This window comes from Atractosteus spatula, chromosome 3 (assembly GCF_055471065.1).
Source record: "Atractosteus spatula isolate fAtrSpa1 chromosome 3, fAtrSpa1.hap1, whole genome shotgun sequence".
Classification (NCBI taxonomy): domain Eukaryota; kingdom Metazoa; phylum Chordata; class Actinopteri; order Semionotiformes; family Lepisosteidae; genus Atractosteus; species Atractosteus spatula.
The window spans coordinates 38808442-38826664 of NC_142708.1; the positions used below are offsets into that span (position 1 = coordinate 38808442).

An 18223-nucleotide genomic window follows, 5' to 3' on the forward strand; every position below is an offset into this window, starting at 1 on the left:
ATAGAATGGATATCATTTAGATTTAAAAAATCTTTAAAACGATATATTGTAATCTTAATGACACTACACAGAGCAAAGTTATAGTTGTTACAGATAAAGACCAGAAATATTATGGTAGCATTCATTTACACCCCTGTAGTCAGTATTTAATAAATCTTCCTCTGGCAACGATTATGCTGACAAAATGCTTCTTGTACTGTAGTATGATGTTCTGGCACTTCTGAAAGGGGAATGGGGTTCTGATGCTCTGGGAGGAGGAATGTGGAGGTTGATGATACAGGCAGAACTGTACTAAGCCCACACAAATTTAGTTTCCATTTGTAATGCCTTTGTGAATTTAATCCACAAATGTTTAAGTGGACTGAGGTTTGGAGACTGAGATGGATATTTATTTTGTGTGCAGATAACCATTTGTTTATTGATTTGGGTGAATGTTTTGGATCACTGCTATGCTGGAAAGCCCATTTTTGGCCAGGCTTGGGGTTACCGGCTTCTTGGCAGAGAAAACAAAGAATTTGGCCAAATCTCCTGGAATTTAATGAGTTCGTGACTCCCCCTATCTTAGCAAGTGCTCCAGGACCTGTAAATGTTAAACAACTCCAAAATACAATAAACCTTGAGGGTTCATCTTTCTTATGCTAAATATCATATTGACATAATATCAGGGTCTACTTAGAATACAGAGAAATGCAATATTTTTTTTTGAGTCGGTCATAGGATCCCTTGTAGTACATAAAAAAATGCCTCATAAGATTGCCTCAAAAAACTCTTACACCATTCTGCTATTATTTTTCTACTTTACTGGAAAATATTGAAGCAGTTCTCTGTACATACAGTGCCTTGCAAAGGTATTCACTCACTTCAATTTGATTTCATACATACAATAGAATATTATAATTAAATTCTTGATCATTTGTAAGTGTACAAAATGTGATATATTTTTGGGGTGAATATTTCCGATTTAACTTATAAATGTATTAGGACATCCAAGCACTAGAACCAGTTTAGAAGAATTAAATTGAAGTTTAGACTACTACACTATTTATGATTTCACATCATTGCATAGTATTAGCTTGTAGACAGGACTACGCAGGTACTCTATTATCAGCTGACCTACCAGTAGAGGTCCAGACATGGTCTGTACTAGGCACACTGGGTGCTAATTAGATTATTGGGGATGGTTTAAAACTTCACATTGTGATAAGTGTGCTTGGGTGTACTGTATAAAGGACTTGCATGGTGTTTCATGAAAAATTGTGGTCTTTGACTGGGTTTTGTTAGCAGTCTGGGGAGGCAAAATAGGACCTTTTCAATGCAATGCAAAATATCTGCAGTAAAGCCTCCTACACCAATAGGAGTCATCATGTTTTTTCAGGATGATCAGATCCTACTTCAATAAACGGTGGTGTCTGAACAAATGAAACTGTTCTAACGTGGCTAAACGTGTATGCAAAGTAATACCTAGAAAAAAAATTAAATCTAATTTTGAAAATCTACACATGTACACTGAAAAACAGGTTTCATTAGTACACAGCAAAACCAACACATTTCATTTTACTGTCCTAATATTACAAGTTTCACTGCAATTTCCATATATAATTTAATTTTAGAAATCACAGAACTGCACAATCGCTTAAGTCTTTTTTACATGCCAAAATTCCCAGGTGTTTTAAGTTGTGGCATTTAAAGAATGTGCTTAGCCCTTCTGTCTGATTAGTTTTGATTTGTTTTTCATTTATACAACAAAAAAAAGGTAGCAACAGGTTTTATTTTTGAGGTAAATATTTAAGTTAAAATCCAAATTAATTTAGTCAATAACTTGTTTGGTACCTTTGTTTTTAGTAGAATAATTTTGACATTTTATTTTGTTTAATTTTGTTTTGATTTATTGAACAATAGGTGTATATACATACACATACAACAGAGATATTTGTGCATCTTACTAAAATATCCATTCACTAAATAAATGTTCTCACAAATGTCTAGTTAGTTTGAAACAATCCATTTTAAGTCACAATTCTACTTGCCTTAAGAACTGCCAAGAAAATGCCATTCCAAACACTCACTGGAATCTACATTTAGTTTTTTTTTTACTAACCAGCAAGGCACTCTGGGCAGCACTCCCCTTCTACAGGCACAGACAATGTGCCAACAGGACAGGTGTGGCAGGAGCGCTGGTAGCAGATCACCTGAGAATCCCTGCATTCGCACTCCTTACAAGGGCCATCCTGCCACTTCTCCAGGTTCTGGTAAGAAAGAAATATCACACAGCTGTCCAGTACAAAGCAAACACTGATGACATGTAAAGAATATGCTAAAAACGTACAGCAAGGTGCTTCTCCCCCTTGAGGTCAGACAACATCCCCTAGTAGAAAAATTATGAATACACAATTTTTTTTTCATTAAGAGTTCATCAAATATAGGGCTCTATAACCACTATAAACTACCAAGTGAACTTCTATATTTTAATTCAATAATTATACAACTTCACATATAACAAACTCCACCCCTATACTTTACCATTGCAGAATGTACTACAGTATATTGTATGTATGGTTAAAAGACATAAGTAACCCTCTCTCATATGATAATTCAAGAATTATTGCACTGGCTTTAAGTTAATTAAAATGACACCAATCAGCTAAAAGAGACAATAACCACAAACGTATAGCAATAAGTTAAAATTAACACCATGAATCCTTTCTCTGCGTCCAGCGGATGTCTGCACTTTCTGTCCCTACCTACATGATACTTTTAAATACATTAATGTATTATACCACACTTGTTTAGAACATATTCTTAATAGTAAAAAAATAAAATAAAATTTGTTTAAAAAGAGAATGTTTTGTTAAAGTGTTTGGTAAGTTTGGCACATGGGTTTACACACTTAGAATGAACAATATATGATTTTCCTAAAGAGCAATTAAATACTGAATCATAATTCTGGACATTTAGTGGAAAGTATAAAAATGAATGTCTCCTGCTACACCTTAATATGTCATTTTCAATTTTATATTCTTCATATATTTCAAATTTAATATAATATTGTTGTGAATGCAATGTGATTTTACAGGTTTACATCTTACAAATTTGAAAAATATATTTCACACATACTGTACTATTGTGGCTTTGAAACCATACAGTATAATACTGTATGTACTGTTTATACAGTACATGTATACCAATCATACTGCAGTTCCTTGACTTGTACATTATGGTTTCAGCATATGTGTGGATATGACTTTATGTGATTTGTGTGTGTGGAATTGTAAATATGAATATGTTCCATTTTAAAGAGACCATACCATCTCATAAGAATAAAGTTATATATATATCACAGTAAGTACTGTAGAAAGTAGTGTTTGTGCTGCTTTTATCTCAAGATGTACAGAAACCGATAAGCTGCGGTCCTGACGTTTTGGGCCATGGGAAAATGCAAGCCAAGCTCCAGGCGAAGGCTCACAGAGAAGCCTAGCTACCACCCCTACTCCACTTTTTTGCAGTTTTCACTCTGCAGGGGATCCTAGCCTTGTCTATTTTTGAAAAAAAAATTGCTTCTATGGTGTCTCTAATACAACTATGTTATTCAAGATTATAATTCAAAACATATATATATAATATTTTGAAGGTTTGTTGTAAACCAGTAGTTTGCTTACTCATTCATGTTCATTCATGTTATTAATTTATTACTAATATTATACTAATATTTAATATTTTGTGATATATAAAAAATATAAAAATGTCAAAAGAGTATTATTATTATATTATCTAGTATTTTATTTTTAGAGAAGTTTTATTTGTTAAAAATAAAACCTTTGACCTGACCAAGAACTGAACCTGAGACATTCTAAGAGATAGGCTAGCACTTTACCACTCCTAAGCATTGCCTGGGTTTCGGTAAGCAACATTACAAACTTTGAGTGTTTCATTGTCCCTTACAACAATGATGACAACATCATGTAGTTAAAATGAACACGTCAAAATGTTTCTAAAATAACCACAAGTGAAAGAGTTAAAGAAATCAATGCAGATGTTTACAAATAGACATCAGAAAGTTTACTACCAGCATTATAAATATTATTACTAATATATTATATTTAGATCCATAAATTAATATAATTATGTTAAAAATTATTTTTATTTTAAGCTACCAAAATTTCTTTACTTACATGATTGCACAATAATAGTTCCTATTAAGCAGATTCAGTAAAGTCACTACTACTTTTTTTACAATAACAAGAGCAAGTATTCATAAACATTATAACATTAAATCATATTAGCTTTTTATAAAGTATATAAATGTTATATAGCTAGAACAAGCATGTCATAACTTTTTCAAAATGACCACAGTAAGTGATCAAGTTAAAGACTTTGACACAGAAAATGTTTATGAAGAAGGTGGAATACTGTTGTGTACTTTATTTTTTTTATTTTCAGATACCACTACCAGTTATATACATTATCTATATTTATTCAATAAATTATTGTTTATGATGTTCAAAGACATTATACTTCTGTTATTTTTATTGTCCATTACCACAATTACCCTTTGGTTGCATAATTCTATATTAATATTACATATTACATGGATTTAAAGATGCACAGTAGGGAAACAGATAAAACGAAGCAATCATTTCACTAACATCTAATGCACCACAAGTGCCACCTATTGATTGTCTTTGGCCAGTGAACCACATAGCAAAGTACACCATGACATACTGTACTACCTCTAACGCAGCAGAGAGTTTTAACGTGTGTTCTGAGTGGCTGCATCTGTACCTTTTCACTAAACTAACCTTAACTAAAGGTGTGATTTAAATGCTTTATTTAGTCACGGTCTGCCTTCAGCTATGTGGAACTGCTAATTCATGTGTCTTGCCTCTTCACTGCTGGATAAATGTTAATTTGTGGAGCTGGATAAACACCACTTAATGTTGACCTTTTTCAGCAGGATCTTATAACACCCTGGTCTGCAACCTCTTCTTTAAAGTCACCTGCTAGTAGAGACAAGCTAAAGGGTCCACTAGGCCATGGTTGTGAAACATGGTATCAGCATTAACAGTCTTCACTGAGAAAAAAATGGGCAGACACATATTAAATTTAACATTAATATTCAAATGCACATTGCATGGCTGCAAGAAACTGTCTTTCTTGTACGTTTTCTTTCTTGTACATAGAAATGATTAATCCTAACCCTTTATTTATTTATAAAGGGTTAGGCTTAATCATAATCACAAATCTGCTTCTAGCAGTAGACAACAGAAAGGGTGTAATCTGTTTTACCTAGTAGTATTTGTTTTGCTGTTCTTACTGATGCTTTTGCAGTAAAGACAGACCACTTCCACATTAAAAATCAAGGCCATGAAGCCACCAGGTTAAATACATCACTTAATGTGCCTATGCTGGGTTTCTGATTTGATCAGAATCACACCTTTGGAGACACAGAGAGTAGATATGTTTGACTTTAGCCACTATATCTGATTTTCATTTAATCAAACACAATTATTTACTGCAACAATTCTTTACCTTTTTGGTATGCTCCTTATACACACAGAAACTGCTCATCGACCTGCATTCTGGACAGCATCTTCCTGGCAAGTGAACCAGTTGTTCTCCCTGTTGAATAAGATCAATTCTCTCTACTAATTACAAATACCAGACAGGTGGAAGGTCAGCATTTACAAAGGTCTTACATAAAAGGAAAACATTAAAAACTAATTAATTAAATTGATTTACTTAACTGTGTATTAAATCTGCAAATGCATATTCATGCTTAGGAACGTAATGGTCATTTAAATATAACTCATAATACAGCATGACCTATCTCACTGAATTTCTTATGATATCAAATCCCGTTTTTCCAATTTCATCTGTCATATCCCTCCTTCACCCTTTCAGCTACCCCTTTGTCCCTTCTCACTCTGCATGGTGTCCCAGCTTTCTCATCCTCAAAGTGGGGAATGGGGAGGAAGGGGATTTAAGAAAGATGTGAACACATTTTTGGTTTGGTATTATAACATCACTATTCTGAGATGTTTGTTGTTATTGTCTTTTCATTGTCACTTTGTTATTTTAGATTAGAATTATAAAACTTATTTTACATAGTGGCTTTAATGAATAGTATTTAAAAGACAATATACAAGTAAAGACCTCAATTGAAATTTTAAGGCATCTTTTTAAGGGCATCTTAAATTCCCTTACTTTCTCCAAGCATCCTGGAGATTGTTGGTGTGCTGGTCAACTGGTAGAACTGGTTTCTGCTCCCCTTGTAGTAGTATTCAAACATTAACTAACTCTACACTACAGATATTTATTCATGTTAATTATTTATTATTAATGTTATTTCAGATTTTAACATAATGCGATATATAAAATTAATAAAAATGTCAATATAATATACATATTATTTTTTCCATTTTATTAGTAGAGGAAAAGTCTTTATTATCTCCAAGAGGCAATTTATTAAAAGTACAATGTGTGCATTGGCCAGGAGTCGAACATACACCTCCAGCATAACAGGTGAAAATTCTACCACTGAACTACAAATGCATCACTCTGCTTGAGATAAATTAAAAACTAAATGTAGTTTTTTTCCATTTTCTACAGGATTTTCATTTTCAATTACAACAATAATGACAGCAAGTGTTCATGGAAAACGTAGTTAAAAGGGGCCCATCAAATCTTTTCCAAAATAACTTCAGCAAGTGACTGATTTCAAGAATTCAATGCAGAAAATGTTAATGAAGGTGAAATAATGTTGTTTACCTTATTTTTTTATTTTCCAGCAATCACTACCAGCTATATAAATATATTTTATTTTTATTCATAAATTAATATTTTTAATGATGTTCAGAACACTATTATAATTTGGTTATTTTTATTTCCACGTATCAAAACTTTCCTTTAGTTACCAGATTCCACATTAACATTCCATATTAAGTAGAAGTAACATAACAGAATAAATTAATCTACCATTATACTGGGTATCTTCTTTGGACAGTGAAAAGCTAGATTTGACACACTGAATAATACCACAATTCAGCACAGCTACCTTTGCCGTGAACAAGAATTTTGGTACAAATTCTAATGGCTGCATTTGTATGTGCACAACTCATTGTGATTATCAGATTGCCCTGCTGTGACTGGAAAAATAGTTTAAATACCCTGAGTCAAATTATTAATGCATTATTTTTATTTTTTCTGTTACTGTTTATTCTTGATTAAAGGAGGTTCACCCAGAAATAGTTTCCCTTACCCATGTGCAGTCCACTCGGGCACATTCTGCTTTCTGACACAGGACTTGTCCTTGATCACACATACAGAACTCGCAGCCTGTACTGTTCCACATCTCGCCATGATAATGGATAGAGTTGTCATAAAGGCAGTTGCCTTTGGAAGACACACACTCCTCACAGCACAAGCCAACTTTCTTCACTTTGTTCTGGCCCTATGCATAAACACAGGTAGTTTATTATTCTCCTCATCAACAAATGTTATTAACTTCAATAGGGCATGTCTTAAGAGATGGTTTTGGATGTTCTTTTTGTAAACCAGTTTTTTGGTTCAAAATTCAAAAAGGACAAAATAAGAACATAGCATAATACAACAATAAGATGATTTAGAGTTGGTAAAACTGCAGTGCAAAAATAATAATACAACAAAAATATAACTCCCACTACCCTGCCATCAATGGTGTCCCCTTGTACAAGCACTGAATCTGAGCAGTAGAAACCTCCATAAAAGTGATAGTGTAAGACAGGATACAACAATGCCTTCCAGCGAGAGCACATATTAGGGACTCGCTTCATATGACAATAGTGTATCTACAGGTGTTTTTAGACTTCTTAATAATACCAACAAAGAAAAAAAAAACAGCAATTATATCACATTATTTTATTTGTTTTGTATTTTGCATATTGTGCTCTACACTAAGAGCTAGATAACAAATGTGTCAATACTGTTTCTTTCTCTATCCATCCTATTGACATAGAATATTATATGGGAAAGAAGCCAGGATGTTGTAGATCAAGCAGGGGCTGGTGTCTAGACCCACCTTTTCTGGAAAGTAAAAAGTGTGCAGATTCCCTCTTTCACCCAGAAGTGAAAAATCCACAAATCTCCACACCCCCTCTGTGTCTAAGAGCTTGCATTGCTCCTACTATCAATGCCAACACTATTGGAGAGTATTATACAGTTTATACAGCATTATAAATTGTGGGTGACTTTAAAAAAGCAAATTTTGAAGGAATGCATGCTCAGTATACAGAATATAAGTCAGTAAAGACAAGTTTAAAATCTGCTGTTTCCAAAATGAATGATGATAAAAGAAAAAACAACTCATGGTTCCATATTTTAAAAATAATGAAATACTTCAAATTCAGAATGACAAACACTTTGGTTGAGAATGTGTTTGAGGATTCTGTATGAGGAGAGAGAGAATAGCTGCTACTGACCCTCTCACAGCTGAGTTTTGGGCAGGTCTGGGTGTGACAATGGACTTCACCTTGATCACAGATACATGCAGTACAGGAATTTTTTTTCCATTGCTCTCCATGCTGCAGAAGAAGAAAGTCAAGGCAAGGACACTCAATTCAGAAAAAACACACAAAGAGAACCAAGATGTTTCTCACATCACTTCTAAGTTGATGAATTCCTTGCCAGCATCCCACACTCTCATAAAAAGAACCATAAAAATATGCAGTATATAAAGAAAGCATGAGGAGTTGAATCAACAAGAAGAAACAGCTTAAAGTTACAGTAATTATTGGAATAAAAGGTACTGCATGGCAGGAATACCAATTAACATTTAATTACTGCCACCTGCCTCTGTTCAAAGTTAATGAATTTACAAATTATATTTAATCTGTAGAAAGTACCTGTCAATTAAAATTGGTACCACAAGGTACTTTACGAGTAAAATAATAGTTGATCAAGGAGTCATTTTTAACTAAAAGATTTTTATCCAGCAACATGTATGCAGTGTAATCACTAAACATTTGTTTTACTCCAAGAATAATGTTTGCGCATAGATATGTGTCAGAACTATAGGACTGCCAAGAAGCTTTTAGCGCCAAGGGATCCATCAATAATTTTTATTTCTAAAAAGTTTTCATACACCTTCAATGCTTTCCATTTCTTGTTATCTGCTTAGGCTTAAAAACCAGAAATTTTGTTGTTGAAAAAAAAAATTGAGCCCAATGTATTCAAGGTTACCTTGTACTCTTTCCCTGATACCAGACAGGAGTTGGGCACACACTGAGGACAGCACTTTCCAGGGTAAATTACAAAGTTCTCCTTCTGCAAAAAAACATGGATGAATTAAGTGTTAATGTTGCTACATTATACCACAGAGGTATTGTTCTGAAAAGACACTGACAAAGGTTTGAGATATTTTGTAAAAAGAGATCAGTTTAACGTTCAGAACTAAATAAGTAATATTAGAAAAACAAAGAAAAACTCTATTTACCACTTTTACTATGAAAATTCTGCATTAAGGTGGAATGGCCACAAGAGCTATGGTCTCATTAATATAATTTAAATAATAACAATGATCATAGGAAATGTTTTATTTCCCCAACAGCACAGGAACATTTTACAATTTGAGGATTACATTGAGATTTTTAGGATATCTACTAATTTAGATACAGTGGTGTGAAAAAGTAAGTACACCCCATGAAAAGGTTTGTCTTTTTTTACATTTTTGGACAAAAGGATATTGATTGTCATTTCAACAATACAGATAGATAAAGGTGATCTAATTAAAAAATAACATTGAAAAATCACATTTTGCACTCATTTTGCAATTTCCTTATGGGGAATAAGTTAGTACACCCCTCCCTTTATCATTGCATCAAATGCCTAAAATTAGAATCAGGTGCACTAAAACAGGTGCAAATGATTAGAACATCATTAGAGAGTAATTTGAGAGGGCACTGCCTTATATAAACATCAGAAACCTGTGGTCTGGTTTGGTCTTAGCAACTGAGGTGTGTGGCTACATCATGCCAAGATTAAAAAATCTCTCTGTGGCCCTCAGAAGAAAGATTGTTGATGCCTATGAGTCTGGGAAGGATTTTAAAGCCATTTCCAAGCAATTTTTAGTCAATCACTCCACTGTCCAAAAGGTCATCTACAAATGGAGAAAATTTCAAACCACTGGCAATCTGTCCAGGCCAGGTAGACCCACCAAATTCAACCTAAGAGCTGACCGAAAGATGGTGCAGGAAGTCTCCAAAACTCTTGCCTCAGTCAATGTCAAATGCATGAGTCAACAATCCGAAAGAGACTGTACAACTTTGCCCTACATGCGAGGTCAGGAAGGAAGAAGCCTCTGCTCTCAAAAAAGAATATAGATGCATGATGAAAGAATATAGATGATGTTTGCCAGACAACACCTAGGTGAAGATCAGGACTATTAGAACAATGTGCTCTGGACGGATGAGACAAATGTAGAGCTGTTTGGCCACAATGTCAGATGTCATGTTTGGCGAAAACCAAAAACTGCCTTTGACCACAAAAACTGTAAAGTATGGTGTTGGTGGAAGCATTATGGTTTGTGGCTGCTTTTCTGCCTGAGGGCCTGACCAGCTTGCTATCATAGAGTCAATCATGGAATCCACATTGTACCAGAGAGCACTTGAGGAGAATGTGAGGTCATCTGTCAAAAAGCTGAAGCTGAACCGTAAGTGGACCTTGCAAAAAGACAATGACCCAAAACACTCAAGCAAATCCTCAAAACAATGGCTCAAAAAGAAGAAATGGAGGGTTAAGCAATGGCCAAGTCAAAGCCCAGATCTTAACCCCATAGAAATGCTGTGGGGGACTTGAAGAGGGCAGTACATGCAAGAAAGCCATCAAACATCACACAGTTGAATGAGTTCTGTAAGGAGGAGTGGGAAAAAAAAATTTCCAAGTCCGATATAGGAGACCGATAGACAATTACAAGAAACGCCTACAAGAAGTGATTTCTGCCAAAGCTATTGAAGCTAGGGGTGTACTTATTTTTGCCACAGCAGACAATTTCATTTCTGACTTTTTTTGTTGAATAAATGATTGGAAAGAATAATTTTAATTGTTATTTGTTAAATTAGATCACCTTTATCCATCAATATTGTTGAAATGAAGATCAAATACCCATACATAGAAATATGATGAAAAACACACCTTTACATGGGGTGTACTTACTTTTTCACAGCATTGTATCTAAGCAATGATAGTGTAGGCAACAGGGTAAAAAGAATACTAATACTGAGTTTCAAAGTAAAACAAGATTTTTCAAAACCAAGCCACACTGACCACATCATTTAAACACTGTGAGATTACTTATGTCAGTTTTTTTGTCTAGAATATTATAATAACCATTTTTCCTTCATAAAAAAATAGAAGCATATTCTGATGCAGAGTCTTTCACTTAATTTTTTAAACATTCAACATTGTACCTAATACCTTGACTACAGAAAAGCAAATTAATAAACTGAAGGTAAATTAAGAATATTAGGCATAAAGTACAATTTTGAAAGGTAAGCCATAAAACATTTAAAAACAGTGATAAATTCCCTTCAACTTGCCATGGTAAGACCTGCTGGCAATGAGTTTAAGAATTACATAAATTGCTGGCTTCAGAATATTATTTTAATTGGAAAAAAGAAAAGTACACAAGTGCTAGCTTCTCTACATCCATCTGGTCTTCCAAATAGGACTATGGCACAAAAATGAAAATTGATTTGTATGAAAGAAAACACTTACCCTTACTTATTTTGTGTTAACCCATATGTAATAAAAACAGTAATTGCACTTACCTTAGCCACAAATGTAACTTAAAATATTACAAAAGTGATAATGCAATGACTTCAGGCTAAAGAACAATAATATACAGATTTACTTAATATACACTCTATATACAGTAGTGTGCACTAAAAACTTCCTCTAGCCATTTTTAAAATAAAAAATGCCATTGATCCTGAATGAAAGGTTACTTACAGGCTTGCATATCAGAGCCTGACATTCAATAATGTAGCATATTGTTTCACCATTCCTACAAGAGCACTTGGAACAGGGTCTGGGCTGCCACTCCATCCCATCCTTGTATTCCTGACCTTCAAAGGAGCAAGACACTGTAGGAGAACCAATAAGTTATGAGAACAGTTATCAGAGTGATAGACTTTACCACAGGTCAGTTCCGTTAACAGAGCTATAACTGTGTGACCACAAAATAGGAATTAGCTAATTTGATCATCAAACAAATCTGCCCCACTCCAGGAAATGGAATCAAACATGAGATCTTAGGTCAGGACACCTCCATCTCTAGAAATCCAAAAAGAGAAGTGGTGGTTATTGGAGACTCTATTGTCTGGAACACTGCTACTGACAAGTTTGCTGTTTTTCTGAGGTAACTGATATCATCCCTAGAGTTAACAGGCACCAACTTGTTGACCCAGTTGTTGTTGTCCTGGTATAATCAATTGACATTAGTTTAAAGAGCACACTTTCAATCCAGAACAAATTTAGACAACTTGGTTAGAAACTGAAGAACATGTTTATGTTACGTTTCTAGTGGAATATCAAGTTGATTTTTCTTTTTAGCCTAAAAATCTATCATACCTTCTCACTTGCTGATTCTCTGTCTAGCTCAGTGACAGTTGTAATCTTTACTTTAACCTCCCTAGTGGTATGGTGTAAAAAACATTCTACTGTTATGCATCAGTATATTTTATATCTTATTTCATTTTTTTTTAATTACACCATGACTAACAAATGTAAAAATCTAAGGCAGTGGTTTTCAACCTGTGGGCCGTGGCTCCTTACTACAGGGGGGCCATCAAATGATTGTTGTAATTGTAAGTCATAAATATATAACATAACATAACATATATTATATTAATAACATAAGTATTTTATAGATATAGCTTAGCATGCTGCTTGACTTCCATTAAGCGTCCTTATATGTGATATGACAAGAAAGCTCATGCACAATGTAGTATAACTGCCTAATTACCCTTCATATCAAGGATAAGTGGCTTATGTTTGGTTCTCTTACAGGAAAGACACACAGGAAGGCCCATCTACAAACAAATAAACTGCTTCAGTGTCTCCTACTGATAAATCCAAACCCAAAATCCAAACCCAAACTAAAAAAGAGAAAATATAGCAGTGAGTACCTAGCTCTAGGTTTTACATGCATGGGAACTGAAAAGGAGCCACTGCCGCTGTGTGTTGTATGTTCCGAAGTGTTAGCAAATTCTTCAAGGTAAAGCAGTGATGATTTTTCACATCCAAAGTAAAACAGAAGCCACAATAAAGGGACAAACGTATCGACCACTCAAACTACAACTCGTTTGAAAATTTGTCAGATTTTCTAACAAAAGAACAAATGCAGCTACCAGCCTCTAACACAAAGTTAATTACAGAGCACCTGCAAAGTTTGAGGACCCAACTGCGCGACTACTTCCCAGCTCCAGATGTTTGGTTCAGCAGGATTGAAAATCATTTTGTAAACCTATGTGAAGTGGCCCTGGCTAGTTTGAGCGCAAAGGAGCAAGACGGCCTTGAGGTCCTATCCTGTCACAATGCTTCAAAATTGATTTTTTCAAAGAAATTCTTAAATTTTTGGCTTCATGTTACTTCGGAGTATCCTAAACGTTCGGACAAAGCAGTGAGATTTTTGATGCCGTTTCCAACAGCGTATCTTTGTGAAACTGGATTTTCTGTGCTGGTGGCACCAAAGACCAAACACAGGAGTAAGCTTAATGTTGAGCCAGACCTCCTCTTGCAGCTTCCTCTCTGTATCACGACATCCAGCATTTGGTATGTGTCAAACAGCACCAGCCCTCTCACTAAGTGAGCCAGAAAGAAGGTGCGCGTGTTTACTGCCAGGCTAGTTGTAGGCTACTGAGTGACTGTGTATTCATGTGTCCATTGGAAAATCCATGTGTTGAATATAAACAGATGGGGAGTTAACATCCACTTCTGTTTTATAATTGTTCTGATTATTGTGCATACTTTTGTTTCTTAACGTCTTCATAAGTTCATTGGCACACAAGGCTACCCCACACTTCTGGAAAAATGTTCAGTTCATTTTGATTCAGCCCGTTTAGTTTTGTTTTTGACAAGGCTAACGTTAAAGAAAGAAAGAGCTGTACTGGTGCCTTAGTTTTTACAATATTTTTTTTCTTTTAATTTATTTTATATATATTTTTATGAGGTGCTGATTGGACTCCTTCTGTAATCAATAAATGGTCTTTGTAAAGCCATGTTTGTAGCTTGTATATGAGTATTTTTTCTGATTACCGGTGTCGATTAGGCTACTGCTGAGGTATAGCGCTAGCCCGTTTCAAAACGGTGAGGACGGTCTGATCCTTGTACGGACCGCAGAAGTTTATATGTTCGGTCATGAGGACTGCGAGCTGCAATAGGTTGGGAAACTCTGATCTAAGGTATACAGCTAACCAAGACACTGAAAATTGCAAGACCATTGGGAGTATCAGGCACCAGCAGGTATCCTTTACTAGGCAGGGCTCAGAGAAACAGACAGAGCCTGAATGACAGACACAAACAGACACAGCTGAATGGTAGGAAACAGTTCTTTTTATATACATGGTGAAGTACACCACCTACAAAAAGAAGCCTAGCTTTCCTTCAAGCTCTAACTAGTCTTATTCCTCTCAATTAATAAATGGGCAAAAAAGCTACTTTCAAGTATCAAAAACCAAACCTGTTTAAAAAATCATATTCAAAATTCACCCAAGTTCCATTGGTTCCATTGTGTGTCACTAAATTCCTTTAAAAAAATTTAAAGACACCAAATATCCCTCTCAGCATGCTGAAACTGATCATTAAGAAATGAAAGATATATTGTTCCACCCAGATCCTGCCGAAAACAGGCTGTCCATTCAACCTTAGCAGCTGGACAAGGAGTTATCTGGTTAAATGGTTCAAAATGCCACTGTGAGGACAACTGTGACGTCGAAAGAGTTATAGACTGCAATGGTATAAGATGGGGGAGAAAATGTCACACGATGAGTAACATTATGTTTAGAATGGTGCCAATGCTGTCTGACCACAAGCACCATAGACTGAAGTGTGCAATGAGAAGTACATTGCAAAAAAATCAAGTTTTTAATACATATCTGCATAATCTGCATTGACAATGTTTTATGTAATGTAAAATAAGGTATATTTAAATAATACGTTTTTTTATTATTTATTTCAACTGTTAATGATTCATTGGGTTGTGTCACCATAAAAGTCTTCTGCCTAGGAGCAGGAAACTACAGGCTCTATTCTTATAAGAGATCACTGTAGGAGATCAAACATTTTTTTACTACAAAAATATACTGCAAATGCTCCTGAGTAGGACACTTTAAAAGTACATTTAAAAGCAAGCGACAGATTCCTGTTTGCTTTTGTGGTAACTGATACCATCCATAGAGTCTGAAGATGAGGCACATTGTGAAAAGAATAACACTAAACTGCCTTACATAAACATACTTTAATGGAAGTGTATCTGGTAGTACTTGTATATTGTAAAACCTTCCATAAATGAACGTTAGAAAATCATCCATAAAGTATACTGGCTGCTGATTTCTACTGAATGGAGGAGAATATGCATTGTGATCATGTCTAAATAAAGGCTGGAAAGGGTGATATACACATTTACTGCATTATATGCAACTTGTTCAGTCAACCCAGTAAAATTGCAAATAGGCCAATGAGGAATAATAAACATGAAAAATTAATTTAATATCAAGTTTTGGACTAGCACTCTCACACAACACTAGTCAGCTTCTACAGTCAAAAAACAGACTTGAGAATAGCTGTGTCATTGTTGAAATCCTTTAGTGAGTTATTATAAAAACATGTTTGAAGTATATCTTGTGTTTGTAAAGTCTTTAAGTAAAATGTCAGACTTTAAGTCACAGAGCAACATATGTCATAGTTGCCTGGTATTTCCTTAATTAAGACAAATTTAATGTTCAAACATTCTACCCCATAGTTGTTTCTTTTTCTTTGAGATCTTAACAGCACAATTCTAGCATACTGACCCTGACAGTAGTGCTCCTAAAACATGCTTTGTTCAGTGCCTTGGGGCAACCTTGTTGTGAAAGGCGCAATATAAAAATAAAGTGAATTTAATTGAATCTCTCAGAGATCTTGTACATTTTCATTCCAAAACTTCAAAGCAAAGACATTTTTGAAGAGTTGAAACAATTATTCTCTTTTGAAGCAGCCTGGATAGAGACATCATTGCAATTTTAGACAACTCCACTGCAAATGCTGAACTTCATTAGCAAATAATTTTCTCACCAAGATTCTGAAAGTTTTTATTGCATTTACTAAGCCATATCAGCATATTCAAATTGGAGTGGTGTAAGATTGTTATTCTAATTAACCTTATACATTTTAAAAAAGTAAAACTGCTTTACATTCTAGTACAGCCCAGAAATGGCTATATATACATACGGTAAAGTCTCACACAATTGCTATAGTCTCACTTTGCTGTGCATTGTATGTCACGTTACAAACTATTCAACCTTCTCCAATTCAGCTGAATCATTTGTCCAGCAAAGATGGACACACTAAAAGACTGGATATGTTATAATATGGCTTTAGTTTTTTTTAATCTTCATTTACTAAGTTTTAAATACAGAATTAAAAAATTAAAGCCAATAATATTTTGTATTTTATTGGGGATACTGGAATATACAGTTGCAAGACAAAGTTTGTGAACCCTTTGGAATTACCTGGATTTCTGTATTAATTACTCATAAAAATGTGGTCTGATCTTCAGCTACATCACAATAATATAAACCAATCTGCTTAAACTAATAACACACAAGTGTTAGTTGTACAATTCTTCTTGACAAATCTTCAACAACAGTTGTACTTCTTGTCAAATCTGAACACATCTTTTAAACATTCACAGTCTAGGTTGGAAAAAGAATGAACCTCTGGGCTAGTCAAGTGTTCCAATCAATGAGATGAGATTGAAGGTGTGGGTTGGAGGTGCCCTGCCCTACAAAAAAGGCACACAATGGTTGGTTACTGACAGAGTCTGCTCTTCTCAAGAAAGAGTTGTTCATGTGAACCGTGCCCCGAACAAAAGAAATATCAGAGGACATTAGAAGAAGAATTGTAGAGATGCATAAACCTGGAAAAAGGTACAAAAGCATTTCTAAAGACCTGGGTGTTCAGTAAGACAAAGTGCCTACAAATGGAGGAAATTCAGTACTGTTGCTACTCTCACTAGGAGAGGGCGTCTTGCAAAGATCACGGCAAGAGCGCAATGAGCAATGCTGAAGGAGGCGTAAAAGAACCCTAGGGTAACAGCAAAGGACCTGCAGAAATCTCTTGAACTTGCCAATGTCTCTGTTCATCTGTCCACTATAAGAAAAACACTGAACAAGAATGGTGATAATGGAAGGACACCATGGAGGAAACTACTGCTCTCCAAAAAAAACATTGCTGCAAGTCTCAGGTTTGCAAAGGGCCACCTGGATGTTCCACAATGCTTCTGGGACAATGTTCTTTTAACAGCTGAGACAAAAGTTGAAGTTTAAGAGAGCTGTTCACGCAAGGAATCCCAGAAATATCAATGAACTGAAACAGTTGTGTAAGGAGGAATGGTTTAAAATTCCTCCTAACCATTGTGCAAGTCTCATCAGCAACTACAGGAAACATTTGGTGGAGGTCATTGCTGCTAAAGGAGGTTCTACCAGTTACTAAATACAAGGGTTCACATACTTTTCCAGCCTGGACTGTGAATGTTGAAGAAAGATATAAGATGTGTAGAAGGGGTTAACCGATTCCTTTCTGCACAAGGACTGGACTTCTTGTGACACAAAACATTCCAGGCTTAGAGTTATGGCCGGAAAGGGGGATAACTGATAAGGATTCCAGATGTCCCCCTTCTCAAGGAAGGAAACCTAACACTGACCATTTGGCCAAAGTCTGTGAACTGTCCAAACACCGTGACCTCTCCCCATTACCATAGTAATGAGCTACGTCAGAAGCAGCAGAAAAAGGCTATTACCATAGTAATGAGCTACGTCAGAAGCGGCAGAAAAGGGCTATATAAACTGGAAGTTTTGTACCGGCACTTTGAACAATACTTCAGTTTTATTGTTCCTTGAATGCAATAAAACTCATCTGTTTAACTTCATCTCGGGATCCAGAACTTATTTGTCTGTTACAACAATGTTTAAATGATATGTTCAATATTGACAAG

General features: G+C 35.1%; 1 protein-coding gene across 1 annotated transcript in view; it reads right to left on the reverse strand.

Annotated features, from left to right (window-relative positions):
* The window catches only part of fras1 (Fraser extracellular matrix complex subunit 1), a 352881-nt gene that overhangs the window by 230667 nt on the left and 103991 nt on the right, over nt 1-18223 (reverse strand). Inside the window, exons 6-11 of the mRNA XM_088911421.1 lie at nt 11980-12113; nt 9214-9297; nt 8454-8555; nt 7256-7447; nt 5527-5616; nt 2099-2246 (exon numbers count right to left, since the gene is read on the reverse strand). Coding sequence (XP_088767547.1) covers nt 2099-2246; nt 5527-5616; nt 7256-7447; nt 8454-8555; nt 9214-9297; nt 11980-12113 — 750 coding nt within the window. The remainder of the gene's footprint in view (nt 1-2098; nt 2247-5526; nt 5617-7255; nt 7448-8453; nt 8556-9213; nt 9298-11979; nt 12114-18223) is intronic.